The 21515-nt window shown below is 47.3% G+C and overlaps 2 protein-coding genes across 4 annotated transcripts; both read right to left on the bottom strand.

Annotated features, from left to right (window-relative positions):
* Positions 1-347: 347 nt before the first annotated feature.
* LOC6730948 (ATP-binding cassette sub-family G member 4) lies at positions 348-12156 on the bottom strand. 3 transcript variants are annotated; one of them, XM_016179532.3, is made up of 7 exons: positions 11579-12156; positions 9102-9613; positions 3922-4236; positions 2427-3724; positions 2266-2366; positions 1914-2202; positions 348-1853 (listed from the first exon to the last, which is right to left on the bottom strand). In XM_016179532.3, the coding sequence occupies exons 2-7, from the start codon at positions 9389-9391 to the stop codon at positions 1642-1644; spliced, it is 2505 nt and encodes an 834-aa protein (XP_016023408.1). In that variant the 5' UTR covers positions 9392-9613; positions 11579-12156; the 3' UTR covers positions 348-1641. The 3 variants fall into 3 exon arrangements, with proteins under 3 accessions (XP_016023408.1, XP_039148213.1, XP_016023409.1); XM_039292279.2 differs by lacking the exons at positions 9102-9613; positions 11579-12156 and adding exons at positions 4318-4621; positions 6981-7583; XM_016179533.3 differs by lacking the exons at positions 9102-9613; positions 11579-12156 and adding an exon at positions 4318-5228.
* Positions 12157-14214: 2058 nt separating this feature from the next.
* Positions 14215-21417, bottom strand: LOC6730947 (protein borderless). Its single transcript, XM_016179531.3, has 6 exons — positions 20857-21417; positions 16585-17092; positions 16112-16521; positions 15491-15719; positions 15083-15286; positions 14215-15014 (listed from the first exon to the last, which is right to left on the bottom strand). Exons 1-6 carry the CDS (start codon positions 21076-21078, stop codon positions 14431-14433), a joined length of 2157 nt encoding a protein of 718 aa, XP_016023407.2. The 5' UTR covers positions 21079-21417; the 3' UTR covers positions 14215-14430.
* Between the last annotated feature and the right edge of the window lie 98 nt (positions 21418-21515).

Below are 21515 nucleotides of genomic sequence, written 5' to 3'. Positions count from 1 at the left end.
TATATTCTAATGCCTGCTTAATCAAAAATTTTTTTAAAATGCGTTTGTTTTAAATAAATATTTATATAAATTAAATAAATTTAAACACATTGCGCCAAAATATATGCTTAATGGTTCATGAGCCGAATTCGCTCTTATCTATCGAACTCGCTGCTCTACACTTGTGTAGAATAAATGTAAAATACTATACATTCGACGTATTCGAAAGAAATTCGACCGTATCACAGCGAATTGAAAAAAAAAACCGCACACCTTTGCATACTTTTCGGCGTTGGCGTATAGCGCCATCTATCGAGAGCGCCACATTTAAATTTCCTATTAAAATACGAGACTTATTATATTTATCATTAGCTTCTTAAGGTATCGATGATGTTTTGGGTTCTTTATTAAAAATACTCTACCAGATTTTGACAGTAATTAATATGGGTTTTGTGTACAGCAATGGCCATTCTTTAACGTTAATGTACAGTGTAACATGGGCTACGAACTACCGAAATATACAACACACCATACTCAAACGAATATTTCCAGGGGCGTCTTCAACAGATTGCTTAATAAATAATTACAATGCTATACCGTCCTTTTGAAAGGAGCCTGAATATGTTGCCACCGATTTCTGTAGTTAAACTTGGTTTGTGTATCACTCCAATGTGTTTTAGATCAAAGACTAATACTAAATAATTTACTTTGGGAGGGGCTTCCGAAGGAAGGAGAGCTTGCTGTTTAAATGAAAATTGCATTTATTTTGGCATGACAAATGTAGACGTATAAAATTAAACTAAACATGTACTAAATTAAAATGTAATAATCACAAATACGCGCAGCTAACACAAATCCGATTGCATCCCACCGTAAAAATAGTAATTGCTTTATATCACCAGTTGGCCAGGTTCCCTTCTCCGATTTTTTTGGTTCTACCTTTCCCGTCCGGGATGTGGATTCCCCAGCCCGGACTGCACCGCTTTCTATCACAAGGGAATGATTTCTGTTTCCGTTTCCGCTTTCCACGCTCGCCCTAACTTCCGTTTGATTGCACGCTGCGTCCTTTCTGGTTTCGAAATCGATTGCCAAAAGAAGAGTATAGGGAGGTGGTGTTTTTGACTTAGGGACGGAGTGAAGAACGTTGGGAGAAAGTCGTGTCCTAAACTCTGCACCGATTCGGTTTCCGCTCTAAAGGATCTTGTCTACAATTTGTTATGTTTTCAACCTACTTAAGTTCAGACTCTTTTCTGCTTGGTCACAAGAATTATATGTACCTCGATAAAAGTGTGTGTTGAAGTGGGGCTCTACGTGGGTACTCCTAGTTAATATCTATATATAGTTCTATGTAAATTCCATTTTTTTGTGGTATGCAGAACAGCTACTGTACGGGTGTATATATATCCATGGGTATATATTTAGAATCGTCTTCTGGATGCCGATGCGATGCGTGTGTATGTCTGTCTGTCTGTATAAACGTACAAAGCGCGACGGGAGAAGTTTAAGAATGCGGTAAAGCTACATCTAGCTACAATCCAGCTTTCCTGGGATCCCAACCTCCCCTCGCACTAGGCCCCAAACCCCTTTCTATGTACAGGTGATCTCTAACGTATGGTAATAATGATATCCCTAGACTATGAACAAATCCCACAAGCTGTCCGCTTAGCGAATCATGTGCAGTTTCCATCGCAGCACGAAGTAGGCGATGATGCGCAGGGCAAAGAAGATTCCGATCAGGGCGACGGCGTCCACCCAAAACAGAGCGTTATCCATGGACATCTCCTCCAGAAACTTCTTGGGCACTCGGTAGTGGCAGTACATTTGATTGCACTGCATCTTGGCCCGATCCATTCCATAGATGGCTACCATGGCACCTAATTAATTAAAAGTAATGTAAGTTAAACATATCTGAAGGTAGATATATCCCAACTCACCTTCGAAGCCATAGCGCACATAACTGACGTAGGTCACCCACTGCAGGTAGCCCGGAATGGTGTCAAAGTTCACAAAGAACCCGGAGAACAATATCGTGGGTATGGTCGTCACGGGGCCGAGGAATACGCCCGTCTCGATGTTCATCCCCGCCCCGATCAGCAGTCCCAGCGACTGTGCCACCAGAGAGTTCAGCACGCAGATCAGCACGAACATCGAGACCCGCTCCAATTCCATTGGCTGTGAGGTTAGGTAGTACACCACCAGGACATAGACGCTGGAGAAGACGATCTGCAAGGGAATATATCGGATTAAATAATTGTTCAGCTCATTAAGCTGTTCAATAATAATCACCTGAAATGGCATGTCCGCTATGGTCTTGGCAAAGTAGAACGCCTTCAGGGAGTACCAGTAGTTGAGATGCTCCCTCACGAACACTGACATTTCGGTGGGAACTGCGAATTAAAGATTCCAGATTATATTTGTGGCCAAAAACTCGAAATCGATCAACTCACAGGTCAGAATGGTAGGCATCATGGCCGTGAAGGTGGTGAACAGGGAGACGAAGAAGATGCATCCCGCGTTGCTCATGATCTTGCTGGCCTCGTTGCCCACATCGTAGTAGATCATCCCGATGATGGCTCCAACGATCACGTGGGAGAAGAGTCGCATGTGGGTCAGCATTTTGTCGCGCAGGATGGTGCGGAATGAGCGTTTGAGCAGGATCCAGAACTGTGTCCAGCCGCTGGTGGGGAATCCCGTCTTGTTGGGCAGTGTGACCACGCTCTCGTGCGAATCCAGCAGCGAGGTCATGCAGCCCACGACGGCACTGGGTCCTCCCGATCCCGAACCACCCACAGCATTTTGGGTGCCCTTCGAGGAGCTAAAGCTGCAACTGTCGTCCACGGCATTGGTCGGCATATTGACCACGCTGCAGTCGGAGTTTTGGGACTGCTGCGTCTCCAGCTTCGGTGGTTTCAGCTCCGCAGGATCCTCGACGGGAATAGAGGGCTCCAGTTGCCTGTCCTCCAACGGCGGCTTCTCATCCTCCAGGGTCAAGATGGCCATCGCGTTATCCGCTCCGCTGCCACTGCCCTTGATAATGTCATTGTTGCAGCCCTTTTGGGCCAGCGTCAGTACATAATCCTTGTGCGCGTACTTCTTGCAAGCTCCACTCTTCACCGCATCCACCAGCTTGGGAACAGCGTCTCCGTACTCCCCGGACGCCACCTCCAGGACATAGTCAGCAGGATTGTGATATGAGGGGCATTCGTAGCCCAGTGATGATAGGTACGGCACCAGTCCCTTCACTCTACCCTCGTAAACGCACTGGCCCTGGGCCAGCAGATACAGATGATCGAACTTCTCGAAGAGACGCGCCGACGGCTGATGGATTGTACACACTATGGTGCGGCCTCCTCTGGCCAACGATCTCAGCAGCGATATGAGCTGGAAGCAGGTGGAGCTGTCCAGTCCGGAGGTGGGTTCGTCGAAGAACATCACTGGTGGATTGTTGACCAGTTCGAGGGCAATGGACAGTCGCTTCCTTTGGCCACCAGATAGATTGCAGGTCAGCGTGTTCACCGACTCCTTCAGGCCAATCGTCTCGAGGATCTCCTCGACCACCACCACCTTGGCGTAGCTGATCATGTTCTTTCCCAGCTTCAGGTTGGCGGCCACCATCATGGCCTCGCGAACGGTCAGATTGGCGATCAGCACATCGTCCTGCATGATGTAGCAGGAGAGCTTGCGGAAGCGCCGCAGATTCCGCTCCTTGCTGTTGATCAGTACGGAGCCGCTGAGTTGGGCAGTTCTGTAAAAGGTGGGAAGCATCATTAGTTGATCATTAAAATATGGGGTTTTATTATCAGATTAAAGTCAATTTGATTTAGGCACTACTACATGATATTTAATCTTTCTTTAAGACAATCATCTGGCTTAAAGGACCTTGATCTTCTCATCTTCATTTATGTGTGCCTACATCAAACTTTAGCCGATAAAAGTACTCACTTGTAGCCCGCCAGGATGTTCATTAGTGTGCTTTTTCCGGCTCCTGAGGGTCCCATGATAGCTGTGATCTCTCCATTCCGGAACTTGCCCGAGACGCTCTTCAGGATGGTCTTGAATCCGCGCCGATGGCTATCGGTAACTGAGTAGGATATATCACAGAACTCGATGTCCACCGGCGGCCGTTGGGGCAGATGGGACAAGGCGATGGTACCCTTCTTCTGGCCATTCGGACTTCCACCGCTGTTGTTGGCCACCTTGGGGGCCAAAGCATGGTTGTTGCTGCCCAAGCCGCCATTGCACAAGTTGTTCTGGGACCTGAAAGGAAGCAGAGATGAGTCATCTTTAGTTGTGAGTATATTTAGTATTGCATCTCCGGTGCATTGTGTTGATTCCTACTTGGGCCTTTTTTTCAGGGCACTGACACAGCTGCCGTTCTTGGTCAGCTTGGTCTGCACCAAGGACATGGAGCGCTGGTGTCCTGCATCGCGCAGCATTTCCGCATAGGCCGCGGCATAGGCGGCGGACCTCCGGCGACTGACATCCTCCTGGGATTGGGATTGAGAGGCGGCGGTCTCGAAACTGGAGTTCTGAATGCCACCACTTTCCACGCTGACGCATCGGGTCAGCGTCAGTTCCATAATTATTCGCTAACACCCAGCACCACACTCCTCAGCGGCTCATGATGCCGCCCCGAAACGACCTAAATCGTCAATCAATGGATCAATCAGCAGCGTCAGTCATTTAGTGCCCCATTCGTGTCCCCTCAACGATTTGCACATTGTGTCACAGCCGTCATCCGCCCTCATCCATTCATCTCCATCTCCCACGTTGGAAAGACCAAAGTTCACACCGGTTTTGTTTCATTCATGAAACGTCTGTCATACCTTGGGCCAAAGAGCCGAGTGCGTTTTCATTAGTGATTGCTCGCATGCCGTCGACCGACTTCGATTGATAAGTCCGCCGACGCCGCCGATGCAGCGGGCCAATGCCAATTAACATTACAACTTTTTGGGTGCAAATTAGTTGAGCTAGTTGGTCAAAATTGATTGATTGGGAAGGAAGCCCCTCGACCAGTAATCAGTAGTGATGGTGGGGTGTGCAGCACGAGGGGATTAAAGGTCAGTGTATCTGGCTGAACTACTTATCACTGGCGTGCTGAGAACTCGGGAAAACCTAACAATGTAAGGCAGAACAGTGAAGCCTGCAAGATGATGACCAGCAGAAGTCCTATAAGAAGTTCGACACAACTAGGTTTTAGTGAGCAGTACTCACTGCATATAAAGATAAAACTGCATATAAATTCATAAAGAAGTACTACAACACAGAGTTTCCTTTGTTTCCTCCCTATAGGTAGTACTATCCACCGGATTCGTTTAGGAACTTAGCACGCACTATGGAGCCCATTTGTGTGGAGTAACCATGTACGGAGCAACCAATTAGCTTCTGGAATCCGCTTCAATATAATTTCTATAATTTCGACCTGCAACTCGAGGCGGTCGTAATGGCAAGACATTAAATTGAAATTGGTGGCTAGGCGGCGGGGAAAGTCAGCTGTTGGCGGTGGGCCATGCTAAGTGAATTCAGATACAGATACAATTGAGAGACTAGTACCAACACACTCCGATAAACAAATGCTGTTTTGCTTGTGCTTTTGCTTTTACATTGCTTTGCTTTGCTTTGCTTTGCTGTGGCCTCTTTCAGCTACGATAAATATGACTCTCAGTATCGGGCAAGCTGAGTTGTATGGGTGTGCGTGGTAGTATTGCGAATCGTTTGCCGCGAATATCTCGGTGCACGAGCACCCGGAGCGAGTACATTTCGAGTGCGCATGCACCCAGAGTGCAATGCTAACGAACCCAACTCAACTCAACTCAACGAAGACTCGACGAAGTCTGAAGCACTTTGTCTTGCGAAATGCACTTCCAAGAGCAGGGATATTATATATATATATTTGCCATCCATTTAGTGAGGGGGTAGAATAACAATTGTGCGCAACTCCCGACAGTTGTCTTCTCGATTCAGCCGCTCAATTGGATTCAAATGGAGTCGGTCACGCAATCCCTTCCGGGTTCTTTGATTGCTTATCAATCTTAATGCGTGGTAATTGTTGCCAGGTTCGAAGGCATCGATTGCGGCCCTACTTAATTGATTGATAGCCAGTCATAAAGCAGCAGCTGCCGCTGGTAACTCAATCAGTTGATATCTGCCGGCTACTGCACACACTCTAGTTCTAGTTCTAGTTCTAGTTTCTAAATTTGTGAACCTTGGGGCCGCGGGGCCAGTTACATTGTGTTCGCACTGATTAGGCGGCACAACCGGAAATATCAGCTGGCGTTAGATCATCCCCGCTTAACGGCAATTAAGCGATTTATAAGTGCCTGCAACGGAGGGGCGGCGAGTCCACGGCGATTAATAAAAGTATTAATAACAGCAAGTGTGCCAACGATGGATGGCATCCTGAACGGCAGGAGTGGCGCCTATGCAAAAGTGCCAATTAAAGCTGATATATTCATACGTATTCATGTGGAATTTCTATGAATATGTAGCGAAGAACCAAGTCCAAGATCCTTTACAAGCTGCCAAGGAGAACTCAATCAAATGTGATTGCTAAGCCAACAGTCATAAGTTTTGAGTTATAGCAGCGAAAAGATGATTAAGCAAGCATTTTTTGAGTAATAAACTTTTTATGGTCACTTGGAACTGAACTTTGGGAGCAATTATATGGCGTTAACATTTCTGTACGAGCTCAACATAATTTTTAAGAGTATGAAATTACTCAGCATTTGCTGTGCACCTATCTATATCTGAAAACACACGTGGACTCAAAATCGGAGACAATTATTCAAGCGTTATGCATGGGAACAATCATGTGGCTTTAATTCCCGCACCATTTACGTTATTAAGGAAACGCGGCAAGGCCAATCAAATATGCAAACGGATATGTGGGCGGGAAATGGATGTGGGGGCGGACGTTTGCCGAGCGTGGGAGCAGGTCCTGTCCAGGACCGCTGCTGCCCTGTTTGCCCGTGCCCTCGGAGCGGGGGAGAAGGTCAACATGCCTCGAGTGTTGTGTTGGCTGACTGGCTGACTTTTGCGGTCGTCCGAGCGGCTCAAGGGTGCACAGGTTGTCAATCGACTGGGGAAAACTTGGCGACGGCGTGGCGCCTCAAAGTCTAAAACTGCAGCCCGGACTTTTGGCGTTGCTAAGTTTGCGGCAACTTCACATTACATAACCGGCCGGCGTACACGTCGCGTAGTCTCTTGTTCACTTGCCAAAAAATCACATAAAAAAGAGGAAATCACACGTAAAAAGCCAGCAGCACGTGGTGGAGCACGGGCAGTTTGCAGCTCAATAGAGGGCGGCGAATGGCTGTTGAATCATTTTTCTAATAAGCACATAAATATTTGAGGCCGAAAACCAAACTGACGGAGTGCCGCACACAGACGCGATGTTGCCGCAGGACTAAAAAGCTGAAAAGCCGAGCGGAGTCCAACTGCTGACTGCGGCACGACGTTGGACAGCTTGGCGGCTTGTTCGATTTTTCCAGGCATGCGGCGCCGCGAGGTCCTTCTGCTGTCCTGCTGCCTCACGAAAGGGGTATATCGACTGAACTAACAAGTTGTGTGGGGTATTGCGCGAGTAAATAGTACCTATATTTGTTTTCTAATAAAATTATAATAAACTTGGCACGCATACTTGAAAGCTTTTTAAAAATAAGAAACTGACATCCTTTATATATATAGATTTTGAGAAAGCTTAAGAACACTCTGAAAGCTGTCGAGTATTTTGCATTATTTTAAATAATTATCTGTTGAAGCAAAAATATTATTCATCGCGTGCGCATGTGATTTTGATAAGTTGGAAATAGCCCTGAGCAGAGGGCAGCCCACATTCGGTGCTGCTGTAAGGACCCGCAGGACCTCTTTTGTCTGCCCGCCTTGTATTGTTTTGCTTGGTCTTATGGCTTTTACGGCTTTTTGCCTTTTGGCGGCGTTTCATTCACTGTTACTTGTTTTTTCCTTCGGTTTCCCGCTCCGCACATATGTGCGTCTGTTTGTGGCTTATTATTTATGGCAGTGTCGACAGAGGGGGGTGGGTGGTTGGACCGGGTCGAAAGGACACGTAGGATAGGTTGGCATTTAAGGCGCTCTTTATGGCTGCCTTCCTGTTGGCTTCCCATCGAATCCTTGGACCCGGGGCCCGGCCAGCCAGCCAACCTGATTGCTGGAATTGTGCAGCATTCAGAGAGGCTGTCCTTAAAAAGGCCCCGTTTGCCCTGCACTGATTGCTACGTGGGCGTGTTCCAATACCAATAGATTTTTCATTTGCATTTTAATTAAATTGGTTAGAAAAAACATTACAAGGCTGCTGTGAGGACACTGTGTCAGTGTTTCAATTCAAAGGCAACTTAAGACGCAGGGTTCTAAGTTCTTGAGCAGTAGCTTTAAAATGTTCTTACAACTCTGCATAATTTATGAGGAGGCGTGGCTGGCACCGTTTCCCTGCTGACACGCGATTTGTGAGACGGAGTAGAGCCATCGATTTTCCAGGCATTTGCTGCTGCTTCTTTCTCTCTTTCCACTTCCGGCACACCTCAAATGTCCTGGCAGGTGGCATGTTCCAAGCGGAAGGAAGATATGAGCATTACAGATGCGTGCTAATTTTGACTCGTCGGTCGTATTAATAGATCCCTCTCGAGATCCCACTCCCAGCGAATAGCTTTGATTTTTGTAATGGTTTTATGCGGTTAGGTGTTAAAAATAGAAGTGTCACCTCAGTGGAAAAGTGACTTGTGACAGCGTGATTAGTTGCCTGATACTGGGCCGCCTATCCACCCACACCCAGTTAGCCACTTGCCCACAGGAAAGCCAGTGTCCTTGGCTTGCACGAGCGGAAATTGCAGAGTGGCCGCAGGAACGATTGCAATACTAGCCAGCAGTTCAGGGTCAGGGGACACATTTCAGTTCACTGCCGCCCATAATCCCCACAGCTGGAGTGACAGGTTGCTGGGTAACCCAAAACGCCCGCCCATTCCAGCCTAATCCCGGTTAATGCAATTATCTTTTGGGTGCACAGAGCGGGCAAACTCACTTGATGATTTGTAATTGGATGTGTGTTACATCATTGTAAATAGGGTACTTAGAAAAAATAATAGATTTTCATAATTTAAACAACTCACCCGTGACTGTTCTGCTTCAGGTCGTTGGTCAGCTTCAGTTGGCTGAGCAGTGGCACTGGCTCCTGTCTGGGATTGGGACTCGGATTCGGATTTGGATTCGGATTTGGGTTGCCGCTGCCTGTGGAGAGCGTTGATAGGGACATGTTCCCGCTCGTGTAGAGAACGGCATTGGGTGCCGTGGTGGCCGCCGAATCGGAGACTTTGTTGGGACTCTTGGCCGCCGGCAGGATGACGGCGTGGGAGGAGCACTTGTCCACCAGCGGGACACTGGAGGCCTGCAGCTCGTTCATGGCGCTAGTTTGTGTGTGTTTTTAGTTGAGAATGCGTTTAGTTCTGGCTTCAATCGCTATTGGCATATGGCATCAGCATTTGGCTCCAGTTGATTTATGCTTTATATTTTGTGATACGTATTTGCGGATCTTGAATGCTGCTTTTTAATTGAATACGCTGGGGATTGGCATCTGCATTGGAAGTACACGTTATATGTTGATTGTACCACTCAGCTTTCAGCTCTGCAACGAAAGGGAAATGGGAGAAGCGATGCAAATCGAGCATAATTTAAATGGAGGTGTTTCGCCTCTATCGATTTGACAAGCTCACACAGCCAGATGCGTGTATCAAGCACTCTTGAACACTCTCAATTCTATCCACACACACTCGGCATATTACATCACAGCCCAGGAAGTACCGCCCACCCCACCCCCTCAGTTCTAAAGGTCTACGGCTCAATAGTTGCTCAATGGCAGCTAGCAGCATGAATTTCTAATTACTGAACAATGCCCAGAGACCCAGACACAGATACAGATACAAACACATACACAGATACAGATACAGACACAGATACAAATACAGACAAAGAGCCAGTTGAGAAACGACGACACCGTCAAGAACAACCGATAAACGCTGAATTCAATGCCAGACACTCGAGGGCTCAGGGAATGGGCTTCACAAACAGCTGTGCCCGCTGTCCGGCCAAGAAAAAGTGACCAGTGCACCAGCACTGGGATATAGTGGTTCCGTTCCTAGAGCTAATAGCTCGCAAAGTCCACTGCATCGGGAGTTGCGAGCTGGGTTTGCTTGCACTGGGAACCAATTTTGCAGGTGGCCGTCTGATAAGATTTCTTGCTTATGCCGTTTGGCGATGAGAATTCCGACTTACTCCTACACTGGGGTGAAATGTTATCAATCGGATCAGTTAGAGAATTTCTTATGGGGAAAGTCCGAAATTCTCTACAAGATTTCTAGCTACGAGACCTCTTTATTCCTAAGTATCTATGGTTTATTTTACAAAGTTGAAGCAAAACCAATACTCATGAAACATTGTTTATGTTATCAACAAAAATTTCTGCAGAATATTTTACTACCTATTCGCATATCACGTGTTTTTGCGGAGCACAAGTCCCAAAAATATCATCTCATCACACAACAATTCCTCTTTCTTTGTTTCCAAGTCAATTTTCCAATCTTTTTTGTAATAGGAAACAGTTTCCACACTTTTATAAATTGAGTGAGTAAACAAATTAAGAGGATGTTTGTTATTTAAAAATTGAATTGCTCGACCGGATGCATAGTTCATTTTCAAAGCATGATAAATATGTCTTGTTAGTTCGCAGAATGAGAGTTTCTCTCAGTGTACACGGGTTTTTATTACAGATTTGTTTGCAGTTCGACTAGCGATTAGATGGGCAGACCGATAGGCTTCCTGCTACTGGGCGCGGGCTTCCTTTTCGCTAATCGCCGAAGATGTAAGGCGCGTAATCGCACACACTGCGAACTATAGTTATATGGCCCATCCGTGCGATTCAAGTTGACGCGACTGGACGTGGACGGCCAGCTGTTTGTCGGCCACCGACTCGTTATCTGGGAACTTGGAACACCGGCACTCGAAACTGGCCACGCACAGCTGCGGATTTGGTAATCTGGGAATCAGGCCGCCGCACGATGGGGAGTTTTAAATTTAGGATTCTCGGAACTGAGCACTTCTCTCACAGATTTCGTGGGTGGATGACCCGAGATGAGGTCCTACCCTAACCGTAATCGAAGTAGGTCAGTCTGTACACCCCCTCGCGAGCCACTGACCCCCGAAAATCTGGCTGGCCCGATCTGGTTTTCAGTTGTGTTTCTTCTTTTTTTTTCGGGTGGCGTGAGCGGCTGAAGACTTCAACCTGCTCAGATGTGTCATCTGCTATTAACAAATGGCGCGGCGCGGCGGGGCATAAACATTTGAAAACAACAGCCACCGCCGGAGCATTTTGCAAATAATTGCTCCTGAAAAGAGAGCGCAGGCGCTCTATCGAGATACAAACGGCAGGAAAACATTAAAGATACATATGGGTCTACCCAAGGGGGAGGCATATTACATATAACTCCGGCTGCGAAGTTTATTATGGTGGTGGTGGTGGTGGGTAGCTAAATAAATCTGCGACTGCAGAGTGCAGGAAGCCCGAAAAAGACGCAATTACTTCACTCGTGCTCACCTTTGGATTTCTATTAAGATGGGGCCTATTTCCGAGAAGAGCAAAACACAAATGGCATAAAACGTGTTTTTGGTTTATTAGCATTATATATTTTTTGGCCGCTGCCAGAAGAGACCGTATTCACTGTACCGCTCCCGCGCACATTAGATACTTTGCGGAGCGCTTTCAGAAGATACTGAGACTGCGAGATACTCGTGCTCGTGCCTTTGGCTTCTTTGTTGTATTCTGTGTTATGGTCGCGGCAGCCAGCAAACAAACAAACAACGCCAGCTATTTAAATGCGCCACAATTCGACTATTCGACGATTCGACGGGAGTGAGAGCAACAGAACCGAAATACCATTACCAGATGGTAAGCGAGGCACTGCAGGAATACGCAAAAGTGTATCTTGTGCCTAGGCGAAACGTGTTTTTATTCACCGCGATCCGATCCGTTCCGATTGGACTCGATTCCTGACCGAAAACGAAAATCCCGCTCGACCGCAGAAGGCAACAACATTCATACAGCGCGAACGACGAAGAACTGAACGCGAACTGAAACTGAAACTGCGGCGGCTGCTAAGCTACCAGCCACCAGCTACCAGCTGCCAGCTGAGAGCGCTTTCGCTCACGAGTATCCGTTCTGGCATTCTGGCACTTTGGTACCCGTATCTGTATATGTATCTGTAAATGTATCTGTATCTGTGTGAGCCAGCGCAGCCATCCGGATAGCGTCAGTGCTGCCTGGCTGTTTGTACCTGACTCTCGGATACAAATTATAAATAATAGTCAAGGCATCTTTCAGATACATAGCATGTGGAGATATAAAGTTCGGTACATATATGCTCAGATACAAAATTGGTACAACATTTATTGGGTTATTATTGTACTTATTTTTAAATCTATCTCTTCTTGAAGTTACTGCATCTATGGGTACAAATGTCAGATACTGCTGTATCTGATGCTCTTAGTTATCTGATGTATATAGTATCTTCTTAATAAGTTCTATACTATCAATTAGATACTAGGTACAATGTGTGAGTACCCTTCCCATCACTCGGATACGGATACTACGGCTGTTTCGTCAATGGGGAAGTCGCAGCTCTCTCGCTTTGTCCAATGCTCAATTCAAATGCTGGCATACACTTAAATTAATCCGCGTGTGTGTATGTGTGTGTGAGCGGTAGTGCGCATGGCGCACAAGTGTGCGTTGGCGTTCCGCTGCTCCGAAAACAGCTGACTGTAAACACACACAAAGGGGACGGCCCAGTGGGAAATCCAGTGCGATTCGGGTTCAGCTGCACTTGGATTTGATGGAGCGAAACTCCCCGAGGAGAGCGAGAGCGGAGTACACGGCGAAAAAAGCGGTTATTTCGTAATTAAATTAGGCAATTTCTCTATTTTTTAATGGGCTATTTAATCTAGAATTACCAAATGGCACGTTTCAAGACCATTCTCAGTCTAAAGTGTAGATCGGAAAAGCCTTGATAAGCAGATGAACTTTCCATGGTGACCCGCTTGATTTCTCACTCTGTAGTAGCTGGATATCCCTGAAGAGTTTCAGTGTTTTCGCTTACATTGTTAGTCTGAGTGATAGCGAACTTTGAACCTCACGATCGCAGAACAAAGCACTGAATCCAAACAAAAACAATTGCGATTTCTTCGAAGAATCGCGTGGAGGGGCGATTGGGGAGGGGAGCTGATAGCAGTGTGAGTAATCCTCCCCCCAGTTTCCACATTTTGTCCCCCTATTGGATTGCATATCATATCTCAAACAAAGCCAAAACGTGATTCTATATTTCCAGTGCTTAGACTTGGGCAAAATGCGCAGTCGGGGGACCTTTAATCGCATCGACCTTAATAATAGTTTATTTTCATATCAGCCGCCAATTGTTTTTAGCTGCTACATATTTAAATTGAGTGCCAGCTCTGACCGAAGCCTATATAATACTATTGATACATATGTGGAACTGTTTGCAAGTCTCAACTCGAGATATATGAATGTGCTGCCAATGGACGATAGGCGACTCGATTTCAGTTTCGGTTTCAATGGCTTCCATGGCAATGGGAATGCCCTATTAGTCTGGAGTGTCATCGAGTCTTATCAGTTAATGGAATGGCATTTGCTTCCAGACGGGTGCAGATGCACTTTTCCGCAATGTAATGCGAATCTGGCAGGTACGTTTGGCCATTAAGCCAAGTTGGGTGCAAATTGCAGTGCATTCAAAGTACTTTCAGGTGTTTCGCCGCACTTTAAATCTAGAATTGCAACGATGGGTTTCCAAAACAATTGTCAGTGCATAACCAAGTGCTCGGAAACGTAATGTATAACTAACTGGCTATAAAAGATTGCAACGTCAGTGGTTGGAAAACGTGCCAGACAAACTGTTTTTTTTTTTTGGTGCTGTTAGAAAACTCAGTTTCAGAAATTCCTCGGTGACTAATATTCAAATTTAGCCATCCGTAACGGAAAAGCTCACAAGCGCGAAAGCTCCATTGGAGAAAAAGCTTTCAATTCGAACAACTTGTCGAAAGAGATAAGCATACAACGATTTCGAAAAAGCTTTGTCCGAAAAGTAGTGCCCATAAGGCGGTTTATTTGAAATTGGTCGGAGTTATAATATGATTCAGATCTTAGTATGCGAATTATCATTTAACTATGATTCTGTTTGTTTTATTTGGTTCTCAAATTCGGTTAGTTTAGCGTTACAATTAGTAGAGTTTATTGTACAGATAGCAGCTAGACGTATATTAAAAGTCAGATTCCCACGGACTGGTGCACGGTGAACAACCTCCCATTTTCTCATCTATCGCCTCTTAGTTTCACTGGCCAACATGGTTGCTGTCAAATCGCCAGCGGATCTGGAGCAATCCTCAGGTGGACTGGCGTATCTTGATGCTGTCCCGATCCCGATGATCCTGTTCGTCGCTGTCGCAGTCGCCGCTCTCGGCGGTGTCCTCATCCTCGCTGGCGGAGCTATCCTTGGCGAACAGGTGCCTTAGGCAGCTCCGCTTCACGTATAAAAAAGCGCACAGGGCGCAGAGCAGAAAGATGACGCCCACGGAACTGCCGATGATCAGGGCTCGCACTTTACGCTGCGAGGGCACGTCGATGAGGAGCTCGTGGCTGGGCACCGATTGCTGGGTTTCGGTACCAACCGCCAGGACCTGCACCTTGAACAGGGTGTCCTCCTTGAGGTGGCGCAGCTGGTAGTAGTTGTCAAAGGTCTCTGCGTGGCCGATGAGGAAGTGCTCCGGCTCCTTCCACCAACGAACGGCGTAGAGGCGCAGGCCTTCCAATCCCTGGACGGGATGCTCCCAGTGGAGGAGCCAGCCCTGCTGGTTGCTAATGGCAGTGAGATTCCAGGGAGCTCCCAGTCCCCCGGCAGGCGCAGTGACCTGACCCAGATCGTGTTGCAGCTGCTGGGCATCAAAGTCATCCGCTCTAATGGGCGAGGCTGCAAGGGATGTGTGTAATAAGTATTTAAATACATATCTAACTCAGTTGGATGGAACTTAATCTTACGTTGCGTTTTAAAGCGGAACTGCTTGCTGAACATCCCATCTCCGTACTTGTCCTGGCTGAGCACCATGAATTCGTACTCCTTTCCTGGCTGGAGGTGCTGCACCGTCGCCATCACCTTCTTATCCATCACGCGAAGCGTTCGCCATTCGGGAGCTTCCAAGAGTCGATACCACACAGTGTACTCCAAGTTGGGGCGAAGGTATCCTAAGGCAGGGTGCATAAGCTAAACTTAGAAATCATCTACTTAAAGAGTTAATTGGACTTGGGACTCAAGTCATCAGATTGCAGGTGGCACACACGTTCGAGCCCATCAACGAAATTCCCTCACACTCCGTATTCCATATCGAAAGCAGTGCGGAGCATCTGGCCTGCGTCCATTTCCACACCCAATTACACCCATTTTCTCACCTGGCTGCCAGCGTATGGTGATGCAGGTCTCCGTGCTGTTGGCCGTGAGATTGTACGGCGCCCGCGGCGCGATGTTCTCAATCATGAGCTCGGCCTCCGCCGTAATGGTGGCCGCCTCGTTGGTCGCCGAGCACTCGTATATTCCACGGTCCCCCTCCACCAATCCCGTGATAGTCAGATTGCCGCCGCTGAGACTGAACCTGTCCGCCGGCAGCGGCTGCCCGTCTTTCTGCAAATTGGTTGGGTGCGGGGAGTGAGTGTCAGTGCACCGGAGGCAAAATCGGAGTTACACCCGAGAAAACAAAGAAAGTCATATGAAGTTAATTAAGTGGGAGACCTCATAGGTTGTTAATACGATAGTGTATGAGCTGCAAATAGTAGCATCTATAAACTTAAGTAGGAAGTGAAACGAGTACATTGAGTTATCTTTTATCAAATGGAATGTAACATCTTTTTTCTTGCTGTGCATGGACAGGTAGCACTGTCCGTATGCATAATTAAAAATGCAATCAAGTGAGACTGCACGCTCTCCCCTTTTGGCATTACCATTTTTCAGCCGCCTTTCGCCATTTTAGGCAGTGCAAAATGACAGTACGGAGCATATGGACAATATGGACTCACCCTGGCCCAGACAATGGAGGGCCGATTGTTTCCGTCGCGGTCGATGGCTTCGCAGGGCAGCTCGGCGGCCTCGCCCAGCTTCTGGATGTATATGGCCTTGGGCGTGACGCTGAAGATGGGCGGTCGGAGCACAATCACGCTGATGACCGGCGATGGTCCGTCCGTGCCGAGGTCGTTGTAGGGCGTGCAAGTGTAGCTGCCGGCGTGGTTCTCGTCCACCTTGGCGAAGAACAGGCTGCCGTTCATCTTGTAGAAGACCCCGGGCACGTTGTACGAGTCGAAGAGCAGGCCGTCCTTCTCCCAGCGCAAATTCTTCAGCGGAGGATTCGCCCGGAAGTGGCAGTCGAGCACGGCGGGCTGGCCGTACGGCAGGAAAACCTCCGGCGGGGCGTAAATCACCTTGGCCTTATCTGAAATGCAGCGGAGGGTATTATCATTATAAATGTCTCACTGAATTATTTCGAAATACAAACATTGTATGTTGAGAAAGGCCTTGGCCGTCTGCAGTTCGCCCTCGCTGTTGCGCACCTTGCACTCGTACTCGCCCAGGTCGCTCATCATGGTGGGATCGATGCTGAGGCTGCCATCTGGACCCATGTGGGATCTGCGCCACAGATCCGGGGCCTCCTGCAGCAGCACGCCGTCCTTGTACCAGGAGGCATTCGAGTTCTCCGGATGCTTCATCGTGCAGTGAAAGAAGGCGGTCTGCCCCTCCCGTATCGTTTGATTCACCGGCGGAATGCGGATGAGGGAACCACCCTGGACCGCCAGGTGGTAGGCCGTGCCATTGTTGCGGACCGATGGCGAGCGATTGGGGAAGCTAACTTGGCAGTGGTACCAGCCCTGGTCCGATTCCCGGATGGCGGTCAGATTCACGGAGGCGCGGCCAAACTCCGGATGGTTCTCGACCAGGTGCAGTCGGCCATTAAATAGCTCACTGGTGGAGGTCTCCTGCTCGTACCAGGTGAAGATTTTCTTGTTCTGCGGACAAAGTAATGTATAATTTTATATATATAAAATTGCAATGATAACTGCAACTCTTAAGTGCGATACACCTAGATACAAATGTCCCTGCTGGTGACTGTGATTTTGCTGCGCCATCTCGGCTGCAATTGTAGTTATAAATCATGAGCAATGCGGAATCTATATGGAGAGTGCGCCCACGCACACACACACACTCGCACTCACACTGTAACAGTTTGTGTCCGACGTGTGTGTGATTGTTTGTGCCCCCCGATTGCGCCCCATGCGCCATTATCATTTTCGCAAACTCCCGCTGAGCCCTCACAACAGAGCCACCCATTTGCCCGCCAGCCCCAGCTACCCATTTTCCCGTAACCATGATGGTGACGTAGCACAGCGGTGGGCCCCCAAAATCCCCACAAGAATATAACAATAACCATGGGAGGTTGGCTGGCAGGGAGGGGGTGGGGATTGCGGAAGGGGTGTGGAACCCATGCCGCTACTTTGTTGACAAATTTAAATGGGCTCACGTGGCGCGGTGCACTTGAAGTGCTCAATGCTAGCTCGCCCCTGAAATGGGATTATTCGAATTTAATTCGGTGTGCCGCACTATTCACGACCAAACAGATTCTAGTTCACCAGGTGCGATAGATGTGGATATAGTCGATATTTGAGTATACTAGACAGCTATCAAAATAAACAGGTCGATCTCGAAATAATGAATTAATTTATTGTTTAAACACCACTGCATTCTGGTTTTGCTAACTGTCTATTAGGGTGAAAAACTGCAGGCCATAAATCAGTTTGATGCCCTGAAAAACGAGTCAACTATCCAAAGTTTTTGATTTAAAACGAAATAGCTCGGTTAAGCATCCAGCAGCACGAAGTATCTTGTGGATGTCACACTCAAAATTTCCACAGGAAAAAAAGTGCATAAAAAGATCTAAGCTGGCCAATAGATTATGGGCTTGTGAATGGATAATAATTCAATTCGAAAGCTGTTTTTTGTTTAAGCTTTAGCTTCTTTGCCGTTTTTTGCCTGCTGGCATATTAAATTATTTTTATTTTAATTAATGCTGAATATATTTGTCAATATTTATTAAATATACGGCCGGGCAATTATGCTCGCGCATAGGCGACACGGGAAAAAAGCGTTTCAAAATTATAATAATGGCATGCGAGTAAACAGAATGTGTTTGCGTTGCATCATATGGCAAAGAGTTGGAAAAAACCGCGTTAAGCTTAAATTATTTAAATGCAATTGAATCTGCTGCGGTCGCTGGTTGCTCTTCTAATTGCTCTGCCACACACATTTTTATGCTCGCTTTGTTGGCGCACTTGACTTTCGTCCATGTGGCTCACATGGATATCTATAGATACTATGGTGCTATATGGGATATAGCATCTATATGCCTTTGCCGGACTAGGACTGTCACACCCCATAAACCGCATGCTAGGGATTCAGTTTTCCCGGTTATTGATAGCCAACGACCGCAGAAAGGCAGCTGTGCAATGGGATATGGGCTGCGTTTAATTGTGCTGGAGCGGCTCCAGCAGCATCGGATGCAGTGGGTGTCAGTTGATCTATTGACATTAGGTTTGTGCTTTAATTGAGATCGGGCCAGATGCACCGTGCGGCATCAATGTCACCCACATGGCATCGCCATCACCGTCGCACTCGTAGGAGACGAGCCGCCTTGACTAGAACTAGATTATGATCCACTCAAGATCCGCCCGTCCTCCCTGTCTTTATGTGTGTGTGTGACTATGATTATGTGCAGTACACCCAACTGTGTGTCAAGTGTCGTCTGCCGCCGCCGCACACACATTTATCAGCATTATCTAACCAATTACAAACGTAACTTGATTTATCCGGTGATTTTGCCGTCGCTGTGGCGCGAAAATATGCAGCCCAGCCTCGCGGTGGCCGTGAAAGTCGAAAGCTCGACAATATAGAACATGGAATACGTTTGCAGACGGGTCTTATAAATAGTGTATAATATAGTACAGACTTGCCATAAATCAGACAGATTATGCATATTGCCGCGGACTCTAATCCCGCGTACGAATATTTGTTTAATTACACGCCATTCCGTGGTGGAGCGAAAACCCATGCCGAAGTCCATTTGCCAACGCAATTAAAGTGTATCTATCAAAATGACATCATGACCCGCTGACCGAGTGGACACAAAAAGCAGAAAAGCGGAGGAGCACAATGGGAAATGGAAAAAGGGGAGTGACCACCGAGGAAAGCGGAACAATATGTGAAAAAGAGCAAATTAAGTAAGCCAGCTAAGTAGGGAAAGGCATAAGCGGCCCCTCGGCCCCTCGAACCCTCGATTACCGATGAGCATGGGCATCGTGGGTTAAGGGGGTCAGATGTGGACATTTGATGGCCACTGATGACGGGCGTGTGCGATGAATGGCGATTCACTCGATTTAAATACTAACGCGCGCGCGGAACATATTTCAGTCTGAAATTCGCACTGATTGTCTGCGGGGGGCGGGTTGGATTGCGAATGCGATGAATTTGCAATTGAATTAAATTGCATTACTCACAGTTGTCAACAAAATGCCAGCCATTCAATTCGATTGAATGCAATTGAAATTGATTTCAACTGGTCCACTTGCCCCGCTGTCTTTGATGTCACACTTCACATTGACACTCTTCGCGATTTGTTTTTCGCCCCGCTGATGCTCTGTTGGTAATTTAAAGTGTTTGACGATACTGAAATCAGTTCCCGCCTCAAATTAAATTTAAATGCAGCAGGAATGCTGGCGGACACGGGGCTGGGACTCGGCCAGGATGCAACCCGATCGACTGCATGTGGTTGCGCTTTAATTAGTAGCCAAGGGCGGGACCCACCACTAGCCACCGCTACACGGCCACCTTGGCCATCCCGTGCTCCACGGGCTTGGTGGATGGGGAGCCACCCCACTGGCACGACGATTGCATTTTCTGCGCTGCGATGCACTTGTCAAAAACATTGCATTGCAGCGATGGAAAACCATGTAATGTGTGGCGGCAGCTCGAGCATAAACAAACATTTATAAATTACCAATCAAAGCCACTGAAATATTTCAAATAATTATTTTGCCCTCGTAAATAGCATACTTAAAGTATTATTTAATTTATTCGACACTTCGATGCATTAATTCCACAAAAAAAATATAAAACAAAATTTTTGAGTCCACGGGAGTTATTAAGAATTCGTATAAAAAACTATATAAAGGATGAAAGAAAATTAAGATTTCGTTTTTCTATTTTAAACCCTTATTTAAATTGTCAAACTTTTTTATATTTTATTTGGCCAGTGGGATTCTCGCAGTGCGGTCGTAAAGTCTGGCCCTTTTAATGAATGTGGGAGCCGCGTTCCATGCTGCGCTCCACCAGCAACGTCCAGCAGACGCAATTAAGGCTAACCAAGCATTCCGGACGGGCCCTGGTCAGTCAGTCAGTCAGCCGGAGTCCGGTGTCCGGTGTCCGGGGATCGGGGCTCGGGGTTCGGAGTCCGGGGTCCGAGCCACCTACGTGTCTGATAAATTAATAATTTCGACAATTTCATTTAAGAACTGCGTGCGCGTCGGCGTGAGCCATAAATAACTGAGTGGGCAGCACAGATAAAAAAAAAATACAAACACTGGTCTATATTTACATTTTTCGCATCTTTTTGCGGGGTAAGTAATATTAAATTATAATATGTATGGGGATTTCATGCCCTTTATTTGTTATCCACCAAATAATCACTTGATTTCTTTAATGTTCCTTCGACCAAACTTACGTCCTTGGTCCAGTGCACCAAGTAGGGAATGGGTGCATCGAAGGGGAAGTCGATGTAGCAGTTGAAGACCACGTGGGAGCCCACCTTGGCCTCCAGGTTGGTCTGCCGCCTGTGGTCGCGGGCAGCGCTCGTGCAGGATATGTTCATTAAGAGAATGATCGCCAGCAGAGCCAGTAGCGCGGATCCGGATTGCCGGAATGTTCTGCTGCGTTTCGCTGGCATTTCGATGTTGGATTTGATGTATTCTTGCGATTCACACTGGCTGCACTTGTTGCACTCGGTCACACACGCGCGGTGTCTTGCATAATGTTGCCGCGTAGGCCAGTATGCACAAAATCAAATTAAAATCCAACCCGAAATCAGGTCAATTGGGGCCCTCGACGAGGAGCAGCTCGTTCGCGGAATTCGGAATGTATCTAAGAGGCGCACGAAACCCGATCCGTTGTTTACTATATCTTTGTGCGCAGTTCCGTTCAGGTATTGTGTGGCATAGTATGTATATGATGCGGCATCTATGTTGTGGCGGTCTTTCGAGGGTCGCGAACTGAACCGAGCGGCTGGAGAAGCGCTACTGAATGCCGAGAACGAGCCCGAATCGAGATCAGACTGCAGAACGAGTGATAGATGAGCAGAGCTTTTGTGGTGATGTATGCTGCACG

This window comes from Drosophila simulans, chromosome 2L, assembly GCF_016746395.2.
Source record: "Drosophila simulans strain w501 chromosome 2L, Prin_Dsim_3.1, whole genome shotgun sequence".
NCBI classification, from domain to species: domain Eukaryota; kingdom Metazoa; phylum Arthropoda; class Insecta; order Diptera; family Drosophilidae; genus Drosophila; species Drosophila simulans.
Note: the sequence above shows the minus strand (reverse complement) of the source record. Positions and strands in the feature narration are given on the sequence as shown.